General features: G+C 37.2%; 1 protein-coding gene and 1 long non-coding RNA gene across 3 annotated transcripts in view; one reads left to right on the top strand and one right to left on the bottom strand.

The window, feature by feature from the left end:
- Nucleotides 1-19,516, bottom strand: part of capn15 (calpain 15) — a 55,822-nt gene extending 36,306 nt beyond the window's left edge. The window contains exons 1-2 of one of the 2 annotated variants that reach the window (XM_021470406.3): nt 13,931-14,645; nt 12,592-13,310 (exon numbers count right to left, since the gene is read on the bottom strand). In XM_021470406.3, coding sequence (XP_021326081.1) covers nt 12,592-12,779 — 188 coding nt within the window. In that variant the 5' untranslated portion in view covers nt 12,780-13,310; nt 13,931-14,645. Of the gene's footprint in view, nt 1-12,591; nt 13,311-13,930; nt 14,646-19,293 lie in introns of those variants that run through there. The other variant, XM_002663847.8, reaches the window with a different exon arrangement.
- LOC141380773 (uncharacterized) lies at nt 5,332-11,799 on the top strand. The gene is made up of 2 exons (XR_012399570.1): nt 5,332-9,720; nt 9,847-11,799. It is a non-coding gene; the product is annotated as an uncharacterized lncRNA (long non-coding RNA).
- Nucleotides 19,517-20,644: the final 1,128 nt, after the last annotated feature.

Genomic DNA, 20,644 nt, shown 5'->3' with positions numbered 1-20,644 from the left:
TTAAAAGCAGCATAAAAACAGCTGTGTGTGTATGTGTGTGTGTGTGTGTGTGTGTGTGTGTTTAAGAGAGACAGGGAGAGTTTATTCTGAATTGTGATTGGCTGAGGTAATAAGAGCTTGTTGCTATGGGAATAAATCCTCAGTAAAGCCTCTGAGGGCAGCAACTCACTTTTCTAGCACTAATAAAACACTCAGGAAACATCCTGGTGACTAGTTATCATCAAACAGACACACACACACGCACGCACACACGCGCACGCACGCGCACACACACACACACACACACACACACACACACACACACACACACACACACACACACACACTAGAGGTGTACAGATGAACTCATAAAGCATGTCACACAGGGACAAACTCCTTTTAAAAGGTTTTTTTGATAATCCAAAAAGGCTTTGGCTCCTAACAACTCATTTAAAATTGCTGATTCATTCTGAAACGAAGCAAATGACTCTTTTCATGAATGAATCACTGAATCATTGACAATAATGATTCATTCATTTAGCAGATTCATTCTTAACTAAAACCCTTGCTCTAGTGATTGATGTTCTGCTCAATCTTTGAAATTAATATATATATATATGTATATATATTGACAAAACAGAAAAAAGACTATTTCATATAAACTGTAACTCATTCATTCATACATTTTCTCTTGGCTTAGCCCCTTATTTATCAGAGGTTGCCACAGCGGAATGAACCACCAACTTTTCCAGCATATATTTCACGCAGCGGATGCTCTTCCAGGTGTAACCCAGTACTGGGAAACACCCACACTCATTCACACATACTCATACACTACGGCCAATTTAGTTAATCAATTCACCTACAGCGCATGTGTTTGGACTGTTGGGGAAAGAGAAGCACCAGTAGGAAACCCACGCCAACACGGGGAGAACATGCAAACTCCACATAGAAATGCCAACTGATCCAGCTGCGACTTGAACCAGCGCCCTTCTTTTTGTTAGGCGACAGTGCTGACCACTGAGCCACCATATCGCCTGTAACTCACTCATTAGATGCTTCTTGCTGGTTGAACAGATGCATTAAATCAATATCACATCTGCGACTGCGCTGACACACAGATGTATTCCTGTACTGTTTCAATACCTTTGGACTCTTGAAGTTTGCCTTAGGCATAGTAAGTCACACAAAAACACAAACTTGCACATTATATAAACAACAATTTCCATGTTGGGCTAGACCAGGGGTGACCAAACTTTTTAGCATGAAGGGCCATAAACCAAATTTCATTGAGAGCCGTGGGCCAAAGGTAAAAATGCCAAACTATTTTACGTTAAACTTGCCATGGGTAATCTCCTAATTCATTTCATATCACTTCAAAATAAATAGAAAGCATTATAACTTTCTAAAGCGGTCACCTCACAGCTTATTTGTAAACTAATTTGATTTGTTTTCTTTGCCTAAATGGATTTCTTTGGTTATTACCAAGCAGCAACCTCCCGCTCTCCCTCAGGAAGCCAATACGGAAGTAACTAAAACTGCAATTCATCTGAAATTCCGCTAGTCCTGGCCGCTCCTGGCTCCAAAATAGAGCAAATTTCAATTGAGCCCACTGTTAGAATGGCCAACTTTACAGCAGAAAAAAAGGTGTTTACAGCCTGCTACATAAAACGATTTTGGTTATTACAGCTGATATTACCCTTCATGACAACTGTGAGGGGGGGAATTTTTTTATAACTCATCCGTTTCCTTTATATTAAGTTATATTAAGTTTGCATAATTAAGGGCGTGGCCACTTGAGTGACAGCTAGGTCTCGCTGGTCGCCATCACGTCACCTCAGCTGAATCCTGCAGATTAGCCACTGAACTCGGCGTATTTATCGTATTTCTGTGTTGTTTTATGTGGCTTTACAGTCAACTGCCTTTTGGACTTGTTTCCTACAATTATTAGATGGCATGGCATGCTGTGTGAACTTAATTGTGCTCACAAACCATTCACATGGCCTCCGTTTCCCATGCAAGTAAAGTTATATACTTATATACCATCTTTATACATGTATTTGTTTTATTTAAGATCATTTATCATTTATATTTAGAGCTGTAATGCACTCCAGAATCTGACGGATTGATTAGCTGTAGGCTCTAGAACAGTCATCTGAAGTGTTATCATACAGTGTTATGCTGGAGTTCATCAATAGTCCCGCATTTACTAACACACACTATATCTGAAGTGTTTGGAAGTAATTTGCGTTTTCCTCCTGTTGAAAAACGTCATAAGAACAATGTTTAGTGGCTCAGTGTATTACAGCAGTGTTTTTAAAAGTCTAAACACTTTATTGATATAGTGTACAACCAAGCACAAGTGGTCAGAATACAAACGAGTCGCAGGTGATAAAGTATTAAGCGTTCTCCCAAAGTAAAGTGTGTCTGAAACAGGTCCACGCTAAATGCCAGCAGGTGTCTGCAGCTCCGCCCACTCTCCGCCTCTTTGCCCTTGTTTGGTATCCCACCGTGGGTGTGATGACGCGCGAACAAAATGGCGACGGTTGGCCGCGCCTACTTGTGGCTTCTTTTGCGCTCTTTAGAAACCTATGGGTGACGTCACGGATACTACGTCCATATATTTTACAGTCTATGGTTATTACCAACAAAGTCAACAGCACCTTTAGAAATATGCTTTCTGAGAAAAATGATGACGTGTTTAATACTTATTTTCTCCACTGTATATCAAATGTGAGAAAAATTTACATGAACAAGTCAACCTCACTATTTGATCATCATGATTTATCCGAGACACAACTGCAGAGTTTTACGAGAAAAAATAAAGTCAATACAAAAAACATGCAAACTTCAAAGATGATTCTGAACACACAGAAGCGGCTCGCAAATATGAAGCTGGTGGAAATGCATAGAGTAAAGTGCTCCTGGATTCTGTTAACACAAAAACCCCTTTAGAAAAACAGCGCAAGCACATGTTGGGCTCTTGCACTGCTCAACCCTTATAAAAATAATATGACGAAATAGTTTTAGCAGTAGAATAATTCATATGCGTCTCGTCCTGCTCGATGCGGCTCCAGGCTGAGAGCTTGTTACTTGCGAAAATGCCCTTGTTTGAGCTGACTGAATGTGCCGCAGCCCTGTCGAGGCTGTCTGTGCGTGTCAGTTGTTAAAAAGGTCTGTGACAGACGTTTGTTTTACTCCCAGAACTTCTGGAAATGAACAGCCGCGTACAGCAGATGGTGCTGCAGAAAAAAAACAACAACTGCCATATCTCCAAGCATGACAGCTGAACCGCTGCTTTCTTTACATCGCATGCTCGGATGGATCGGTTAGCTCGGTTAAATATTCCAAAATGAAACCTCTCGGGTTCAGTTACAATAATAGCCAAGATTTTAGGATGTAGCTTTAATACTCGTTTTTTATCTTCTCATTGAGCTGTTGAATTATTTATGCTGGTTTGCTACTGGGCATTGAAGAGTTCCTATTTAAATGAACATTATGATTGGCTGATTTCAATGCACAACCATGCCAAAAATTGAACATTAGTCATAATTAAAGGATTGTTGTTTAATCCTATATGCATTAAACATTAATAAAGGCTGATTTTGACCATAAAAAAGCAAGTCAAACCTGCAAGACTCAAAAACGTCACTATAAAATCATTTAAAAGTCCCACAGTGACTGCCACAGTATTTTTTTTAGTCTGCTTCTTCCAACATTCTTCAAAATATCTTGTTTTGTGTTCGACAGAAGAGATAAATTGATAAAAGCCAAGGTTTCACATTGTAATTGTATTTTCAATACCCATTTTGCAACTGGGTATTGAAGAATTCTCACTGTAAATGAAGCATATGACTTTCTGATTTCAGTGTACAATGGTAGTTGATGCAAAAATGAACATCAATCATGATTAAATACATCTGCAGGAAAAAGCAAGTCAAACCTGCAGGACTCTATCAAGCTCAAAAACGCCACTTTGAAATCATTTAAAAGTCCCTATGGTTCATTAAAAGGACAGAAATTCTGTCAAAGTTTCCTCATCCTCCACTTACTCCAAACCTGAGCTTTTTTTTCTGCTGAATGTAAAGTATGAAGATATACTGAAGGATGTTGGAAAAACACAGCCCTTGACTTCTACAGTATTTTTGTTCCTACTATGGATGTCAATGGCTGCTTCTTTCAACATTCTTTAAAATATCTTGTTTTGTGTTCAGCAGAAGACATAAATTGACAAAAGCCAAAGTTTCAGGTTGTAATTGCAATTTTAATACCCATTTCTTATCTTCTCTTTGAGCTGGTGAATTATTTATGCCATTTTGCTACTGGGTATTAAAGAATTCTTACACTCTCAGAAATAAAGGTACATGAGTTGTCACTGGGGTGGTACCTTTTCAAAAGGTACAAATGTGTACCTAAAAGGTCCATATTAATTCCCGAAAGGGTACACATTGGTACCTAAAAAGTACAAAGGTGGTTCTCTTCAAATTTGTAGGTACTAATATATACTTCTGATTTACCAATATCGACCATTCAAGTACAAATGTTTACCTTTTGAAAAGGTACCACCCCAGAGACAGCTCTTGTACCTTTATTTCTGAGAGTGTACTGTAAATAAACATTATTATAGGCTGATTTCAATGTACAATCATAGTTGAAGCAAAAATGAACATCAATCATAATAAATAATTAATCCTGAATGCATTAGGCATAAATAAATGCTGATTTCTACCATAGAAAAAGCAAGTCAAACCTGCAGGACTCCATCAAGCTCAAAAACGTCACTATGAAATCATTTAAAAGTCTCAATTGTTTATTTGACAGAAATTCTGTCATCGGTTTCTCATCCTCCACTTGCTCAAAACCTGTTTGAGTTTCTTTCTTCTGCTGAACACAAAGGAGGAAGATATACTGAAGGATGTTGGAAAAACACAGCCCTTGACTTCTACAGTATTTTTGGTTTCTACTTTAGATGTCAATAGCTGCTGTTCTCCAACATTCTTCATAATATCTTGTTTTGTGTTCGACAGAAGAGATAAATTGATAAAAGCCAAGCTTTCACGTTGTAATTGTCATTTTAAGACCCATTTTTTATCTTCTCGTTGAGCTGCTGAGTTATATCTATTATATATATCTATTATATATATATATATATATATATATATATATATATATATATATATATATAATATATATATATATATATATATATATATATATATATATATATATATATATATATATTATTATATTTTTTTTGCTGGGCGATATATTGCACTTAAATTAATTGCCATAAATGATATTATTGCCACTTTATAATAGTGTAATAATTCAGGTACACTGTTTCAAAATACATTTTATTTTTTAGAATATTTAGGTTTGAAATTGAAACATGAAAAAAATATCTTAAAACAAGTAACTAATAATAATTAGTAGATGTAAACAAAAAAGTGTAAGTCAAAGTTAATGCATCTCAGGCGCCATTTTTTAATAATCAGGCAGGACTGTTTGTTAAATGTTTTTAAATGCTGGTTTTTCGAGTGTTTAACAGCTACATCTCTTTAGCTATAAAATGGTACCTTTCTGTGAGTGTGAGCAATTTCGATTATATTTGCACTGGCAGGTAAATACATCTGTTACAGTTAACTGTCTGGAAGTACTCTCAACAGTACCAACTGCGGTTGTTGTTCCCATGTTGGAAAAAATGGGTAGTCACTAGGGTGGTTGGTTATGTTTTAGGTGCGATTTAAGGTTGGTTGTGTTGCCTTTTTTTTGCCACTGATCTGAAACAAATTCGACATATATCAGCTTGTTTACATTAGCAAACTCTCCTTTCTCATTTGGCTTAAAGCCAAAATTTTTTTCCACACCGGAGCTGAAGAATGGCTTTGAAACCAAGTCCATCGCCACTTGTTTACCCTAACTGATTGTAATTTTTAAACACGAGTCTGTGGGTTGGTGTCTTGTCTTCACCTACACTATTTGCTCTCTCACACACTCTGTGTGTGTAAAAGAGGATAAGAGCTGCATAAGCCCTGCCTTCAGAAAGCAGAATGCAGTGCGTTTAACAAAAACTTAGCTTGTTATATTATGTAGCTTCAATATCAGCATCATCTTAAATATATTTATATAATATAGACAATATATCGCGCCTCTAAAATAAGTGTAAAAAAACTAGCTCTCATTTTCAAAAATTGCTCGATAAGTCAATATATTGACTATCGTTACAGGCCTAATCAATGCTTGATTGGACACGGACTGAGACCCTCTCTTCAGCTGGGTTGTGGCTTGTTTGGTGCACACTAGTGTGTGATTGCTGTTTTCACATTTCCCTAAAAGACTCACACCAAAGGGGAAACTAACTTGAGTTTGATACAATCTAACTAAACAAGACAGGTGTACAATCACTAGTAAGTGGTACAAATTCCCCATTCATTCAAATGATTTGTTCAGAAAGGATGATTCATTCAGATGACTTCAAGAATGGAGCATTGATCGATTCGGTTCAATTTAAAAGCACTGCGGTGTTTCTCCGAGATGCACAAATGTTCTGCTCTGCCTTTGTTTGGGATTATTTTCTTATCCCAAACAGAAAAATCAGACAATATCGTGTTTAAAATAAAACCCACTCAGCTTTTATACTAAAAAATCAATATCAAATTGAGCTTATGTTGTGGAAAATGACCCCTGCTTGTGTGATTCTACTGAATCATGTCTTATGAATGTAAGAAAAACAACGAGGGAGTATTTTCATCCTTTTAGAGCTTGAATTATAGATATATCCTACATGCGTAAAGGTTTCATGACACAGGCGATGCTTTTTGGACACTCAAGTTGTGTTTTTGTGTGTGATTTTGCATGTGATGATGTCGGCTCACACATACAGTCTGAAAATGCTGGGTAATTTCAATCCAATATTAGGTCAAATTTGGACAAAACCAAACACTGGAGTAATTTTTTAACATCACATTTATAGGACTGAATTTATCCCAATGTTTGGGATGATATATATTTTACCCGATTTGGATTTGAAATAACCCAGCGCTTCTAGAGTGTGCATAAAACAACAATTAGCAAATTAATCGGAGACCATAAAAAAAGCACAGCCCTAAGTGATCTATCCCCTGTGAATAATATCCATCCGCTGCTGTTTGAGAGAGTCGGGCGTATGCAGATGATTCAGCTCCACTACGCCTGCCTCCACACGTAATGCAAAAACGTTTAGCGTCTATGTAACAGAAGAACGTCAGAGATCAGCATTATCAACACACACACTCTCTCTCACACACACACAGGCTCACGGGTTCACAGGGTGCCCCTGGCAAACAGTGTTAAAGGGAAAATCCTCTAGTAAAAAGATGCCTTCAGTTGGAGTGGCTGCAGTGCCATCTGCTAAAACCAGACCATCTGCTTATCACTCTCACACACACACACACACACATTTCATAATCTGGCCAAGATGTTTCAGCTATACACTGTATTGACACACTCCATTAGACATGATCCCACCACACTATGTAGACTTTCTGAGAGACAGAAAACAAACAAACATACAGACAAAACTCAACCACTACCTGTGGCACCTGACATCTCATGAAGCAAAACTATGAATGATGCATGTAAACACACTCAGTACCATAGATGACCCGTTTCCACTGAGCGGTACAGTACGGTATGGGTCACATTTATCAGACTTGCGTTTCCACTGCCTAAAGGGTACCAATGGTGGGTGTGGTGTACGACAGAAAGCTTCAGTCTACATCATTCTCGCTCGAGGAAATGTCTACAGTAAAGCTGTACGGGTCACTCACATATCATGTGAGAAGCACTTCTCACAAAACAGAGGCTTTACACACATAAACACTTCTGCATAAATGTTCACTAATAACCTTTCTATGAACAGGATTTAATTATAACTGCAGATCAATGATTGAAATAGCTTACTGTAACGTCTGCAATTATATAATGTAAAAAATTAATTTAACATATATAAACACATACAGCCCCTTACAGTCTCCGATATGTTATCAATTACAGAAGAACTACACACAGCAGACATTTAGTCCTTATTTGGGTTCAACAACATGCAACATACAGCCCAGTCAGTGCAAACCTCTCTCATCTGTGTCTTTAATCTTCACCAGCCCCATGTAGCCTCTGCTAGAAAGTAATTCTGTCATTCTGAGATCACATTAGTCCAATAGGTGATGATAATAGTTAAACATGGCAGTTTGTTCATGTTTTAGGTTGCTGAAAGAATCATTTGCGTCATTGTTTTTTGGAGCTTCCCCTTTGTTTTTTCAAGCTTTACTCTCTTTTCTGAAAGGATCGGATATCAAAAGCACTTTAAGGGTGCTTTCACACTAGCACTTTTGGTCTGCATCAGGGTTACTCGGATGCGCACCCATGAACCGTACCCGAGTCCGCCTGAAAGAGGTGGTCTGGGGTACGGTTCATGCGAACTCTAGTACGGTTTACTTCTGATGTGAATGCAATCGTACCAAATCACGGAAGTGAACCGCCAACTGTACTACGGACTATCATTTTCATAACATTCGTTTGTGTTTGTGTGTGTGTCACGTTTCGAACCATGGTGACACACACAGGACTGAGCCAGGGCAAACACAGTGATGCACATCTGCTTGTCTCCTCCAAAAACAGCTTCTGCAGACTCTGTGTGATGTTCTGAATGTTTATAACATTTTTGGGACAGATGGACGCTAGTCGCTTTCTGTATGTCCGAAAATAAAAACTTCAGTTACAGCAGAATGACCGCGATGGGCAGAAGTCTTTCTATTATGGCGCTTGCTTTTGTGACCGTCACCTAGCAACGGCTGTAAACAAAACAGCAGCTCGATGACGCAAGCGTACCGGGGTTCAGGAGGAATAAAGACAGTAGGTGACAGAGGTGTCAGGGGGAGACAATCGAACTTGAGTACGGTCCAGGCAAATGAACCAAGTGTGAAAGCACCCTAATAATCATGTGCAGATTATTATTAACTTGTTTGTTATTTTAAATATAGACGCGCGTTGATCGCATGTAAAAATGCGAAACCGCTCGCGCTTTAGACAGCCTTGTAAAAACTAGGGTGCACAGGGTAGATTCTGCTCTTCTTCTTGGCTTTTTTGACTGTTCATCAAGACGACGACAAGGTTTGTTTGAGCTCGGGTCGACCATGGCTCGTTATAATATGTATATATTATTACGTTGCAATGTCTCTGCTGTGTATTTTAAACATGGTGGTTCCTTTGTTGTCATTCTGGCTTGTTGCATGAGCAAATGACATATCTCTGTAAACACATAGCATTCAGTTGCGCGTCCTGCTCCGCCTTTTGGTACCCTTTTGTTGTGCTAGGTACACTTTGCAAAGGGTACCCAAAAAGTGGTACAGTACGGTTCGCTTTTAGGTACCTTTTGATAGTGGAAACGGCCATAAAGGCGTACTGAACTGTACCGTATCGTACCAAAACGGGCCAATGGATTCAGTTCAACACACTCAACCATATAGATAGAGATTATAAATTTAAGGTAATAATGATGAAGATAATGTTTTAGCACAGACCTTAATGTATTAACAGGATCAGTTCTTTTCGATTTAACTAGTAGCCAATTTATTTTATCTTTGACATGATGACAGTACATAATATGTGACTAGCTAATTTGCAAGATACCAGTATTCAGCTTAAAGTGACATTTAAAGGCTTAACTAGGTTAATTAGTTCAAAGTTAGGGTAATTAGGCAAGTCATTGGACAACAGGGTATCATTTTATTTCGATGTTCCGTTTAACACAGTTTGTTTAAGTTACATTGCATCTACATGCCAACTAATTCTCATTAGATTATAAGTAGACTGTTAGGTTGGGGTTAGTGAAAGTTGACATGTACTTACAAAATCCTCAGAGTAAAATTTACTCTGTATTTGGTCCCTCTTTAAATAAGGGCAAACATGATGATAATAAGTAATGCTGCTGTTTGTGGAGTTGCTTAATGATCCTCAGCTGAGATTTTGAGACATTTAATGTATTATATTTCAGCTGATTTCATCTAAGGCTGTGACTAAAGTTGGTTATAGTTCTGTGTTTCTGTTTATTATTATCAATCATCACCTAATTTGTCCTTTCAATGTCTCATTAACTTGAGTAACTTTAACTCAATTTAAACAGGGACCAAATACTATCTAAACTAAGTCAATTTTACTCGCAGGATTTTGCTGTCAGTTAAATGTTGAAGGAGCAGCATCAGAAGATATTAAGCAATCTACTAATACTCGAATGAGAATTAATTGGCATTTAGTTACAATGCAACTTTTAGTTAACAAAATTTGCAATAGGAAACGTCAAAATAAAGTGGTACCGACAACATTGGTTTCTTCTGTAGGCAATTTTTTAAAATGGGCTAATAATAAAGAAATAAAAAAGTATTAGAGTCAAACTAACAGAAATGTCTTACGTCAGACAAATATAATAGGAAATACTGCAGAAAATGTCCATGCTCTGTTAAACATTATATTTTAAAACATTTCCCAAATTATTAAACAAGAGGAGGGTGAATCATTTTGTTTTCAACTGTTCATCACATTAAAGTGAGTTACTTTTTAGCGCCTGCCCTTAAGTGACCTTCATCATTACTTTCTTCATCTTTCTGTTGAACACAAAAGAAGATGCTTTAAAGAATGTTGCAAAACTGGAAGCCACTAGCCATGTTTCCATCCAAAGATGCAAATCTTTTCAATTTATGCGCAAAACTGGAATATCACATTAAAGATGTGGAAATAAAGCAGCGTTTCCATCCAACGAGTCAAAGAGAACAAAATCGCCTGGTTAACTGGCCCAAATATCAACAGTCAAAACAGAATTTGATGCATGGAACGATAACTTTTTTTAAGGTATACCGCAGTTTGGAAGAGTCAAGGTTTTAAAACCATAAATATTTTCTGCAATATCATTTCTAAGGTGTGTGTACGATTTTGTATTTATTTATTTTTTGTTTTTTAGGACAACAGTCTGTCCAGCAAAAAGATCTCCAAAGACGCCATTTTAAACTGTCAAAAAAAAAATCTGTATTTTTGAAACTAATGAATACACCAGAAATCAATCATTAATTTGAACTATTCAGCCTGACATGTTTACTGCTCCAAAATATTTTAAATGTTACTCAAATTTTTTTATCGTGTTCAAAATGGAAAAACCTTTTAGTTTTTTACCCAGACATTTTAAAAGACTAGATATTAAAGCAGTCATCACAATACCGTGAAACCGTGATGTTTTTATCCAAGGTTATCACACAGTCAGAATCTTGAGAAGCTGCGTCAATCTTTTTCTTATTTAATAAATTACTTGCGTCTCCGAAGACAATGTTGATACGCAATGAACGCATGGTGACGTTTGAAGACGCGGAGCACAAACGCTCTTGGTTATTCTGGAGGTCATGAATAATACAATAACACTAATACTGAAATTAATTAAGCCGTTTAAGAATGACCAAAACAACACTTTAGATGTTTTACAGTGTGCTCAGCCTGTTGATTTGTCCATTTACGCACATTTTCATCAACATGGCTGTGTCAGAAATTGCATACTTCCATACTCTATAGTATGCTAAAAACAGAATGATAGGAGAGTAGTATGTCCGCATTCAGAGAATTCGAAAATCAGTATGCGAGAACTATCCAGATGACCTACTACTTCCTGCAAGATTCTAAAGTACCCCAGGAGAGAATTCATGACGGGCAGTAAAGCGACGCAATACACGTGGGTAAGTCACGTGATCATAGCAAAACGGCGGATGTAGTACATCCGAGTTTCATTCATGCTGTATAGAATATACAATGTATACTTTATTAACAGCTGAGTAGTACATTTGAATTTAAATGCAGTACTACTGAGTAGTAGGCGATTTCAGACCCTTCCCATATGATCGCTTATAACAAAATCACATGACTTTTTAGTGTGCATACTAGAATTTGTTCTTAAAAGTGTTTCCTTCATAGTTCATGCGCAACTTTTCTTATCGAATAAAAAGTTTAGTCAAAATGTATGCGCATCTTGGCGTTTCCATCAACAGTCTTTACATGCATGTCCAAAATGCGCATAAAAGTAGGTGGATGGAAATGTAGCTTCTGACTTTCAAAGTAGAAAAACCTACTATGAAATATTGGTCTTCCAATATTCTTCAAAATATCTTCTTTTGTGTTCAAAAAAGAAATGGCCAATTTAAATGACACTTTCTAACCCAAGAGGTGGGTTGGTCCATATCTGACCCAATGTTTTTGTCAAAATGTTTTTTTTTTTCATTTCTAAAATGAGAATTTTGTTATTTTTTCATTTTTAAAATGAGAATTTTGTTATTTTTACATTTTTAAAATGAGAATTTTGTTATTTTTTCATTTTTAAAATGAGAATTTTGTTATTTTTTCATTTCTAAAATGAGAATTTTGTTATTTTTTCATTTTTAAAATGAGAATTTTGTTATTTTTTCATTTCTAAAATGAGAATTTTGTTATTTTTTCATTTCTAAAATGAGAATTTTGTTATTTTTTCATTTCTAAAATGAGAATTTTGTGTTTTTATTAGTGAATGTGTCTTCCTGTTGTGCTGTTGTTGTCGATGTGTACCTGCGCTCTCTGTGTGGAATAGGCTGCTGGTGCTGCTGCTGTTGGCGGGTGATGAAAGTGGTTCCCCACACCGGACTGCTGTGACTGGTCCTCAGCCAACCCATCGGTGCAGCTGCGGGGAACGGAGCCGTTCCGAAGCCGTGATCTGATTCCCTATCCGTGGTCAAAGACGACGCAGAGCTCCCCATTGCCACAACAACTCTTAAACACACACGCCAAGTCCCTCTGTTTGTCTTTCATACGCATAAATACACAAAGGTCAAAGGTGAAACTCAGTTCGGTGGATCACACATCTCCTCCAGTCTGCCAGAGATCAACATCAGGATGTGTTTTACACTGACACTTTCATGCTATGAAGTTCACAGGATTCACGGCTGGCGGCTCCCAAAGGTCTGCAGGAGCCACGGGCCCTCAGTCTCCCGGCGACTGTGATTAACCTGCCGTAACCTCGCCGGAGAGGAAGGACGACGCTTCAGGTATAGTGCAACACATCATTGAAGCGCTTGAAACTTAAACACTTGGTTCACGGGTTTAAAAGAAGAACTTTGACGCAGGAACAAAAGTTTCCAGTCTCCATCGGAGCGTCTTGTTTTTCTGTGAGTCACGGCGCAGTCCCTCTAATCATGTTCTGTGCCCGTCTCGCTCTCTCTCTCTTTCTGTCTGTGGCTCATCTTTCCGCAGCTGTCACCGGGATTACGATGCGTCACATTTCATCCAGCCTGCAGAAGCAAATATTCCTTTCATCGCAAACAAACATCAGTGGCCTGAGAACAAGCATAGGAGTGTGTGTGCATCAACGCATGCAAGAGTGTGCGCGCGCGTTTAATCCCATATGCATGCAGACACAGGCAATTTTAAAAACAATGTGCATAATACATCCTGACTTAAACAGATGCACTAGTTAAAACATAACCAGAAGGCCAAATTTTTAAAGGTGATACCAATAATTGGTGTTATTTCATGGCTGATATAGTTACCCTATAAAGTTAAGCATGCTTTAAAAATTACAATTATTTAACATAAATGTTGGACAACATTATAAAAACAGCCATTTTTAGTTATCCAATGATCCTGGTAATATTTAAAAAAACTTAAAAACACTGGTTATATTGTAAAAATATATATGTTTATATATAAATCAGTAAGTATTGGCAGATATCGTGCATGCCTCTCTTATAGTCGAGATTCTATAACCAGCCAGTATTTAAACTAAAAGTAGCAGACACAACGAAGCAAACCTGTGAACTGCACACATCTGTGTGACTGTACACGCATGCAAGCCTGTGTGTTTTGAAAAGCAGCCGTGTATCGGTGTCAGTGTGTGTACGGGCGTGCATACGGTGGGCTCAGATGACCAGCGGGTTTCTCTGAGCCTGTGACCCGGCGGAGGCCCTCAGCGGGTCAGGCTGCAGCTGCTGCAGTGAAGCTCGTCCTGCTTTCACAGATCCAGCGGCTCATCTCATGCAGATGTTTACACCGAGTCAGCGGTGGCTTTAAAGGCTCTCGTTTGTCTCTTCGGCCACCGGAGTATCAAGTTTGACACTCAAATCGTGACTATGAATATTTAACGGCGCAGAGAGGCTCGGGTGAGGTGCAGTGGTCTCGGGCCCGGTGAGGACATGAGCGCTCCGGTTCCGCCGGTTCTCCGGTCCGACGTGGAGTCTCTTCAACTGCGGTCCTGCAGCGAAAGCATCCGGGTGAAAGATACTGACAAATCCCTGCGGTAGAAAAGCTCCCGTGCGGATGTGCGGTTCAGTCCGTGGCGGTTCTGTAAACCAGTTCGGACACTCATGATTCTGCTGGAGCCGATGATGATGGTGAGGATGATGATGCTGCTGCCGCGCGCCGCATAAACACACACACACAGCAGGCAAACTGCAGCGGTGCTTTCATGCATCTGCTCGCGGGACTCATGATGACAGCATGCGAGTGTTTAAAGCGCAGTTTTGGATGTGCATGCGTGTCTGTGCTGCGGCGATTTATTTGATTCCGTTCTTAATTCAGCCTGTTTCTCTTCAGCACGCGCAGTTGCGCGAGGATTACGACGAGTCAGCAGCGCGCATGCGCAGATTCGATGCTGCTCAGCCTCTGCTAAAGGATCCCTTGAATATTGAGATTCTGTTTAAATTATTATATACACTAATAATCTAACTGATGAACCTCAAATAACATGTCAAGAACATCATGTCTGGATTGTATTTTGTCCAAAAATCTATATGAGATTATATGCACACATATTATATGTGTGTACACATACATACAGTTGAAACCAGAAGTTGTTTACATACACGGTATAAAAAGGGAAATAACCATTTAAAAAAAAGTCAGATGTTAATGTGACTAAACTTTTTCTCTTTTACATACAATTTACATACAATAGGATTATTATGCCTCTGAACAAGCTCAGATGATGATGTCAAAGTTTTAGACGTTTCTGATTGGCTAATTGACAACATTTGAGTTAATTGGAGGTACAACTGTTTAACAGTATTTAAGGAAGACCTCAAACACACTGCTTCCTTGTGTGACAACATGGGAAAATCAACAAGCTAGAATTTACAAAGAAGCCAGATTACAATTTGCTAAATTATACTCTGAAAAAAAATCTTTGGAGACATGTACTGTGGTCTGATGGAACTAAGATTGAACTGTTTGGCCATAATGACCAGTGTTACATTTGGAGGACAAAGGGGAAAGCTTACAAGCCCAGGAACACCAACCCAACTGTGAAGTATGGGGGCGGCAGCATCATTTTGTGGGGCTGTTTTGCTGCAGGAGGGACTGATCCACTTCACAGCATAGATGGCATCATGAAGAAAGAACATTATGTAGAAATACTGAAGCAACATCTCAAGACATCAGCCAGGAAATTAAAACTTGGCCACGCATGGGTCTTCCAAACAGACCATGACCCTAAGCATACTGCCAAATTAGCTAAGATGTGCTTTAAGGACAACAGAGTGAATGTTTTGGAGTGGCCATCACAAAGCCTTGATCTCAATCCTATAGAAAATGTGTGGTCAGAGTTGAAAAAGCTTGTGCGAGCAAGACAGCCAACAAACCTGACTCAATTACAGCAATTCTGTCAGGAGGAATGAGCCAAAACTCCTGCAAACTATTGTGAGAAGCTTAAAGAAGGATACCTAAATCATCTGACCAAAGTTATACAGTTTAAAAGCAAAGCTAAAAATACCAAGAAAATGTGTGTAAACATTTGACTAGAAATTAATATAAAATTCAAAAAAAAAATTATCTCATTATTTTGTCATTTAACAAATGTAAATCATTTCGGTAATCCTAAAAAGTACCTAAAATAGTAAACGTTTAGCATGATTTACTTTCAGACATTTAAAAAAAATGGTTATGCTCCTTTTTAGTGTGTATGTAAACTTTTGGTTTCAACTGTACTCATATATGTGCATCACTCAGACATTTTATCACATTGGATTTGATATAGTTCTTTCATTATTTATTGAAAAAAAAAAACGTATTACTTGTTGCTTCTAGAGGAATTATGAGCTGTGAGGAGCATATTTGCATGTTGAGGTCAGTCGCGTCTCCTTTCCTAATCATTTTAATGTTTGTGACAGTGTGTAAAGACGAATTTTCAGCTGCACTTCTATGTTTCGAGATATACTAAAGAATAGGCCATAAAGCAATTCAAAACGATGGCATTATTACTGTACTGTACCATTTTTTGACAAGAAAGAGGACAGAACCGTACTACTCTCACTATCACATTATTAAAATTCCTTAGATGCATTAAAAGGAAAAGGTACAACCAACCAGAAACCGAAGGTGTGGTCAATCACATATAGATCAGTCATGCATTCAGCAAAATGTCTGTTGGTTATTCATGTTCAATATGTCAAACATAGGAAGTTTCATGACAGATGTGTTCTTGCACTTTCGCAATAACCCAGCTCACTAAACCAGTCTGACTAGTTCCCATGTACTCGCATGAATATACACGGATGCATACAGATTCCTGTGGAGTGACAGAGATGATGCCTGAATTAACTTACTGAAACTAAACAGGCTCCATTATGTACGTCAACAATGCCAAAACAAGCACAAGATATTTAACTAAAACATGTGACTGGCAACAGCAGATTCAGAAGAAAATGAGTCATTGTTCACTGTAAAGCCAATTTTGATGCCTTAAATATTTTCGTTGAAGCATATTAGCTTTTCTAGTCATCTCAACTTTCAAGAAATACTAAGTTAACTTTGTATACACCTACAAAAAGTCACTGAAACCTGATTAACTTATGAAATGAGGAAAGCAACATTGAAACTTTTGTCGTCATGACTATTTGTCATCGTTTTAACAGTGGAAACCCACACCTACTTAACCTTTACTCAATGAACTCCTATCATGAACTGATAAAAAGCTACATTTGCACCTTCCAGATTTGTATTCAGTTCTAGGAGTTCAACATTAAAACACTTTATACGAAAGTATATCTGATTAACACACACACACTCTTTCATTAACATCTGTTACACTCTAGATCCAGACTGCTGGATAAAGACAGACTGATTTACAAAATTAATGAGGTAAAGTTGGTTTTATATTCGCACATTCATTCAGTGACAACTTGTGACACGCTCCCTATAGTGTTTATCATGGTATTTTGAATATTCAGTCAGAAATTAGATGCAAGTATGACTTCGAAGCATCACTTTCACTATTAATTTAACTGCGAACACTTTGTACTTTGATAGTCATTAGCTGCTAATATGATTGCACAGAATTTCCAAAGAATATACAAGCAATTCCATGCAAATGTTAACCTTGCTATGAAAAAAAAATTAGGTTTTCGCCAAAATATGGAGACCCTTTCTGCGTTTTTTTGTGCAAGCAAGCATTTTACAGTGCTTTAAAGTTACTCAAATATCTCTGTTAATGTTTTCAAATAATTATATTTGGTTTACTAAAATCACACAAGTGCCAATTTAACATCTTTCACATTCATAGCAGAGAGATGTCACATCCATAACCATACTTTTCCCTCATAAATGCTAAAAATATCAAATAAAATCAATCGTTTTGGATCTATAGTGAGCAACTCTTATATTTTCGATTAGTGTTATTTGTTTTGGGTTGCGCAGTTTAATTCAGAGAATTTCTACAAAGTATGTGATCTACTGTAAACTCACATACTTTACTGGTCACATCCATAACACATGTTTATTCCCCTCATTTAAAATCTAAACAAAATGTTTACAGATGATTCCATAACTCTGTGGTTAGCTGTTTTGGAAAATATAAACAGATGTGTCAATATAATTTAACATACAGTTGAAGTCAGAATTTTATTTATTTATTTATTCTTTTTTTTATATATATTACCCAAATGATGTTTAACAGAGCAAGGACATTTTCACAGTATGTCTGATAATATTTTTTCTTCTGGAGAAAGTCTTATTTGATTTATTTCGGCTAGAATAAAAGCAGTTTTTAATTTTTTTAAAACTATTTTATGGTGAAAATTATTTGTAATTATAAAATTATTAGTCCCTTTAAGCTATTTATTTTTTGATTACAAAACAAACCACTGCCCGACAGGCAATAACTTGCCTAGTCAACCTAATTAACCTAGAAAATAACCTTTATATGTCACTTTAAGCTGCATAGCAGTGTCTTGAAAAATATCTAGTCAAATATTATTTACTGTCATCATGGAAAAAATAAAATCAATCAGTTATTATAGATGAGTTATTGAAACTATTATGTTTATTAAAGTGTTGAAAAAAATCTTCATTAAACAGAAATAGGGGGGGAAAGGGGGGCAAATATTTCTGACTTTAACTGTATACTTTCTCAGTGCATTTGAAGAGTTTACATGCGAAACCCTCAAAATACCATCTGAAATATTCCTCTAAAATGAGCATGTTTATCAGACTCCTATGTAAATGTTTAGTAATATCACTTTTATGGCAAAGAATAAGTCATTTTTCTTGTCTTTAAAGTGGTATATCTCAACATAAACAAAGGAATCTACAAAAAAATCATTTTTGATGGAGATTTCAGATGTCGTTTAGAGGTTTTTGCATCTGAACTCTTCATTTATGGTTTGAGATTTTAATGCAAATGTCACATCCATAACGCTGGAATTGCTCATACTCTTCTGACATTATATTATTAATGAGGAAGTCAGAATGTGTGGATATAAAACCAACTCAATTACAAACTTAACTATTCTACTAAAATTCTACTTTAATAATATTTGATCATCAACTGATGGAAAAAAACATCAACAAGTCAACCAGGCTGAATGAAGAATTAATGAAGAGTCTATTATTCATAAAGATGATCATTTTCGAAGTTATTCCTATAACAGATGTTGTTCATATACACAATAATACAGCTCCACAGTGTAATATTTTTGTTTGGAATATTTTAAACGCTGCTCATTATTAATGATAGCTGAACTCCAAATGTCAGACTTCACTTCCTACTTCAGAAGCATCACTGAAGCAGGGCTTTCAGAACGAGTTCTTTTCCCACAGAATGATACATTGTATCACTTCGCCGACGGCAAGGAAGTTGAAAAGATACAATGTAACATTTGATGAGGCTGAGCAATTAAAGAGACAGAAACACACACATTTACGTCAAATAACCCCCAGCGTGGCACGTGATGTGTGTTATGATATTATGATCTATTATATACGTGTTTAGAAAAGTGATCTTACTTGTGGAGCACGGGCAGACCTTTGGATGGACCGAGCTTCTCTTCTTCCTTGATTTGCCCTTTTAACTTTCCCTTCTGCGGTCCTGAATTAGCCATGTAAACGCAAAAGCCGTCATAAAAACGCGTTCTTACTCTCAACGAGCTTCTTTTTCCGCCGATCCATGCTCTTTTGTGGATGTGCTGATGTGTGATCTGGCTGGTTTGATCTACAGCTTTAATCTCGCAGGGTTCCTCATGCTCCTCTATGGAAATAATCACAAGAAACAGATCAGCGCGCAGTCGGCGTACATCCGCGGTCTGTCGTGGCGCTGCGCTGGTTTAATGGCGTAACTCGCGTTCAGAATGCGGATTTCTGAAACTCATTTCCCAAAATGCCTTGTGTGGACTGAACAGAAAGGTAAATTCTCATTGGACCGCAAATGTTACCGGCTTGATGGTGTTCCTGGAAAACGCATGGTTATTTGCCTACAGAGGGCGCTCTGCGGCCCAGAATCATCAATCCTCATTAAATCACATTCAAATCTCAGCACTGTTTTATTTTAACAGTGAGACTTTAAAAGTAATTGCAACCATTGATATTTAATTTAGAAAAACTTATAATTTGTCTAAGTTGTTTTTATAATTTTTTTATTAAAATTACCATTTTTAAAACGTATATTTTCACACAGTCAACGCAGTTAAACATGATTGGTATATCTTTATTTGCGCCTTGAAAAGTAACAGGTATCACGTGACAACGCCTTCTCCTTTTGAGGCGTCTGGACCAAGTTTTACACCCAAAGAACTTCACAGTATTAATACTTTAATTGTTTTTTTAAATCGTGACAGGATTTATTATAAATATTATAAATGCATATTATTCAAATATATATATATATATATATATATATATATATATATATATATATATATATATATATATATATAAATTTATTTATTTATTTTTATTTATTTATTTTTTTTATATCAATGTTTACAATCCGCTTAATAAGCTTTCATTCTATTTCTATGAAGTACAACAACTCCCAGATGTGGGTAAACCGAATAGGTTTAGTTTCGTTCAGCCTCAGGTGAGAAAACCGGATAATAATAAGCTAAATATCATTCCTTAATTTTTTTCAGCTTAGTCCCTTTATTAATCAGGGGTCACCACAGAGGAATGGACCACCAACTTATCTAGCATATGTTTAATTTACACAGGTATACCCTTCCACTCACAACCCAACATTCACAACCCATACACTCGTGCATTTACACACATGCACTACGGCCAATTTAGTTTCTTCAATTCCCCTATATCGCATGTGTTTGAACTGTGGGAGAAACAGGAGCACCCAGAGTAAACCCACGCC

This window comes from Danio rerio, chromosome 24, assembly GCF_049306965.1.
Source record: "Danio rerio strain Tuebingen ecotype United States chromosome 24, GRCz12tu, whole genome shotgun sequence".
Taxonomy (NCBI): Eukaryota; Metazoa; Chordata; class Actinopteri; order Cypriniformes; family Danionidae; genus Danio; species Danio rerio.
Note: the sequence above shows the minus strand (reverse complement) of the source record. Positions and strands in the feature narration are given on the sequence as shown.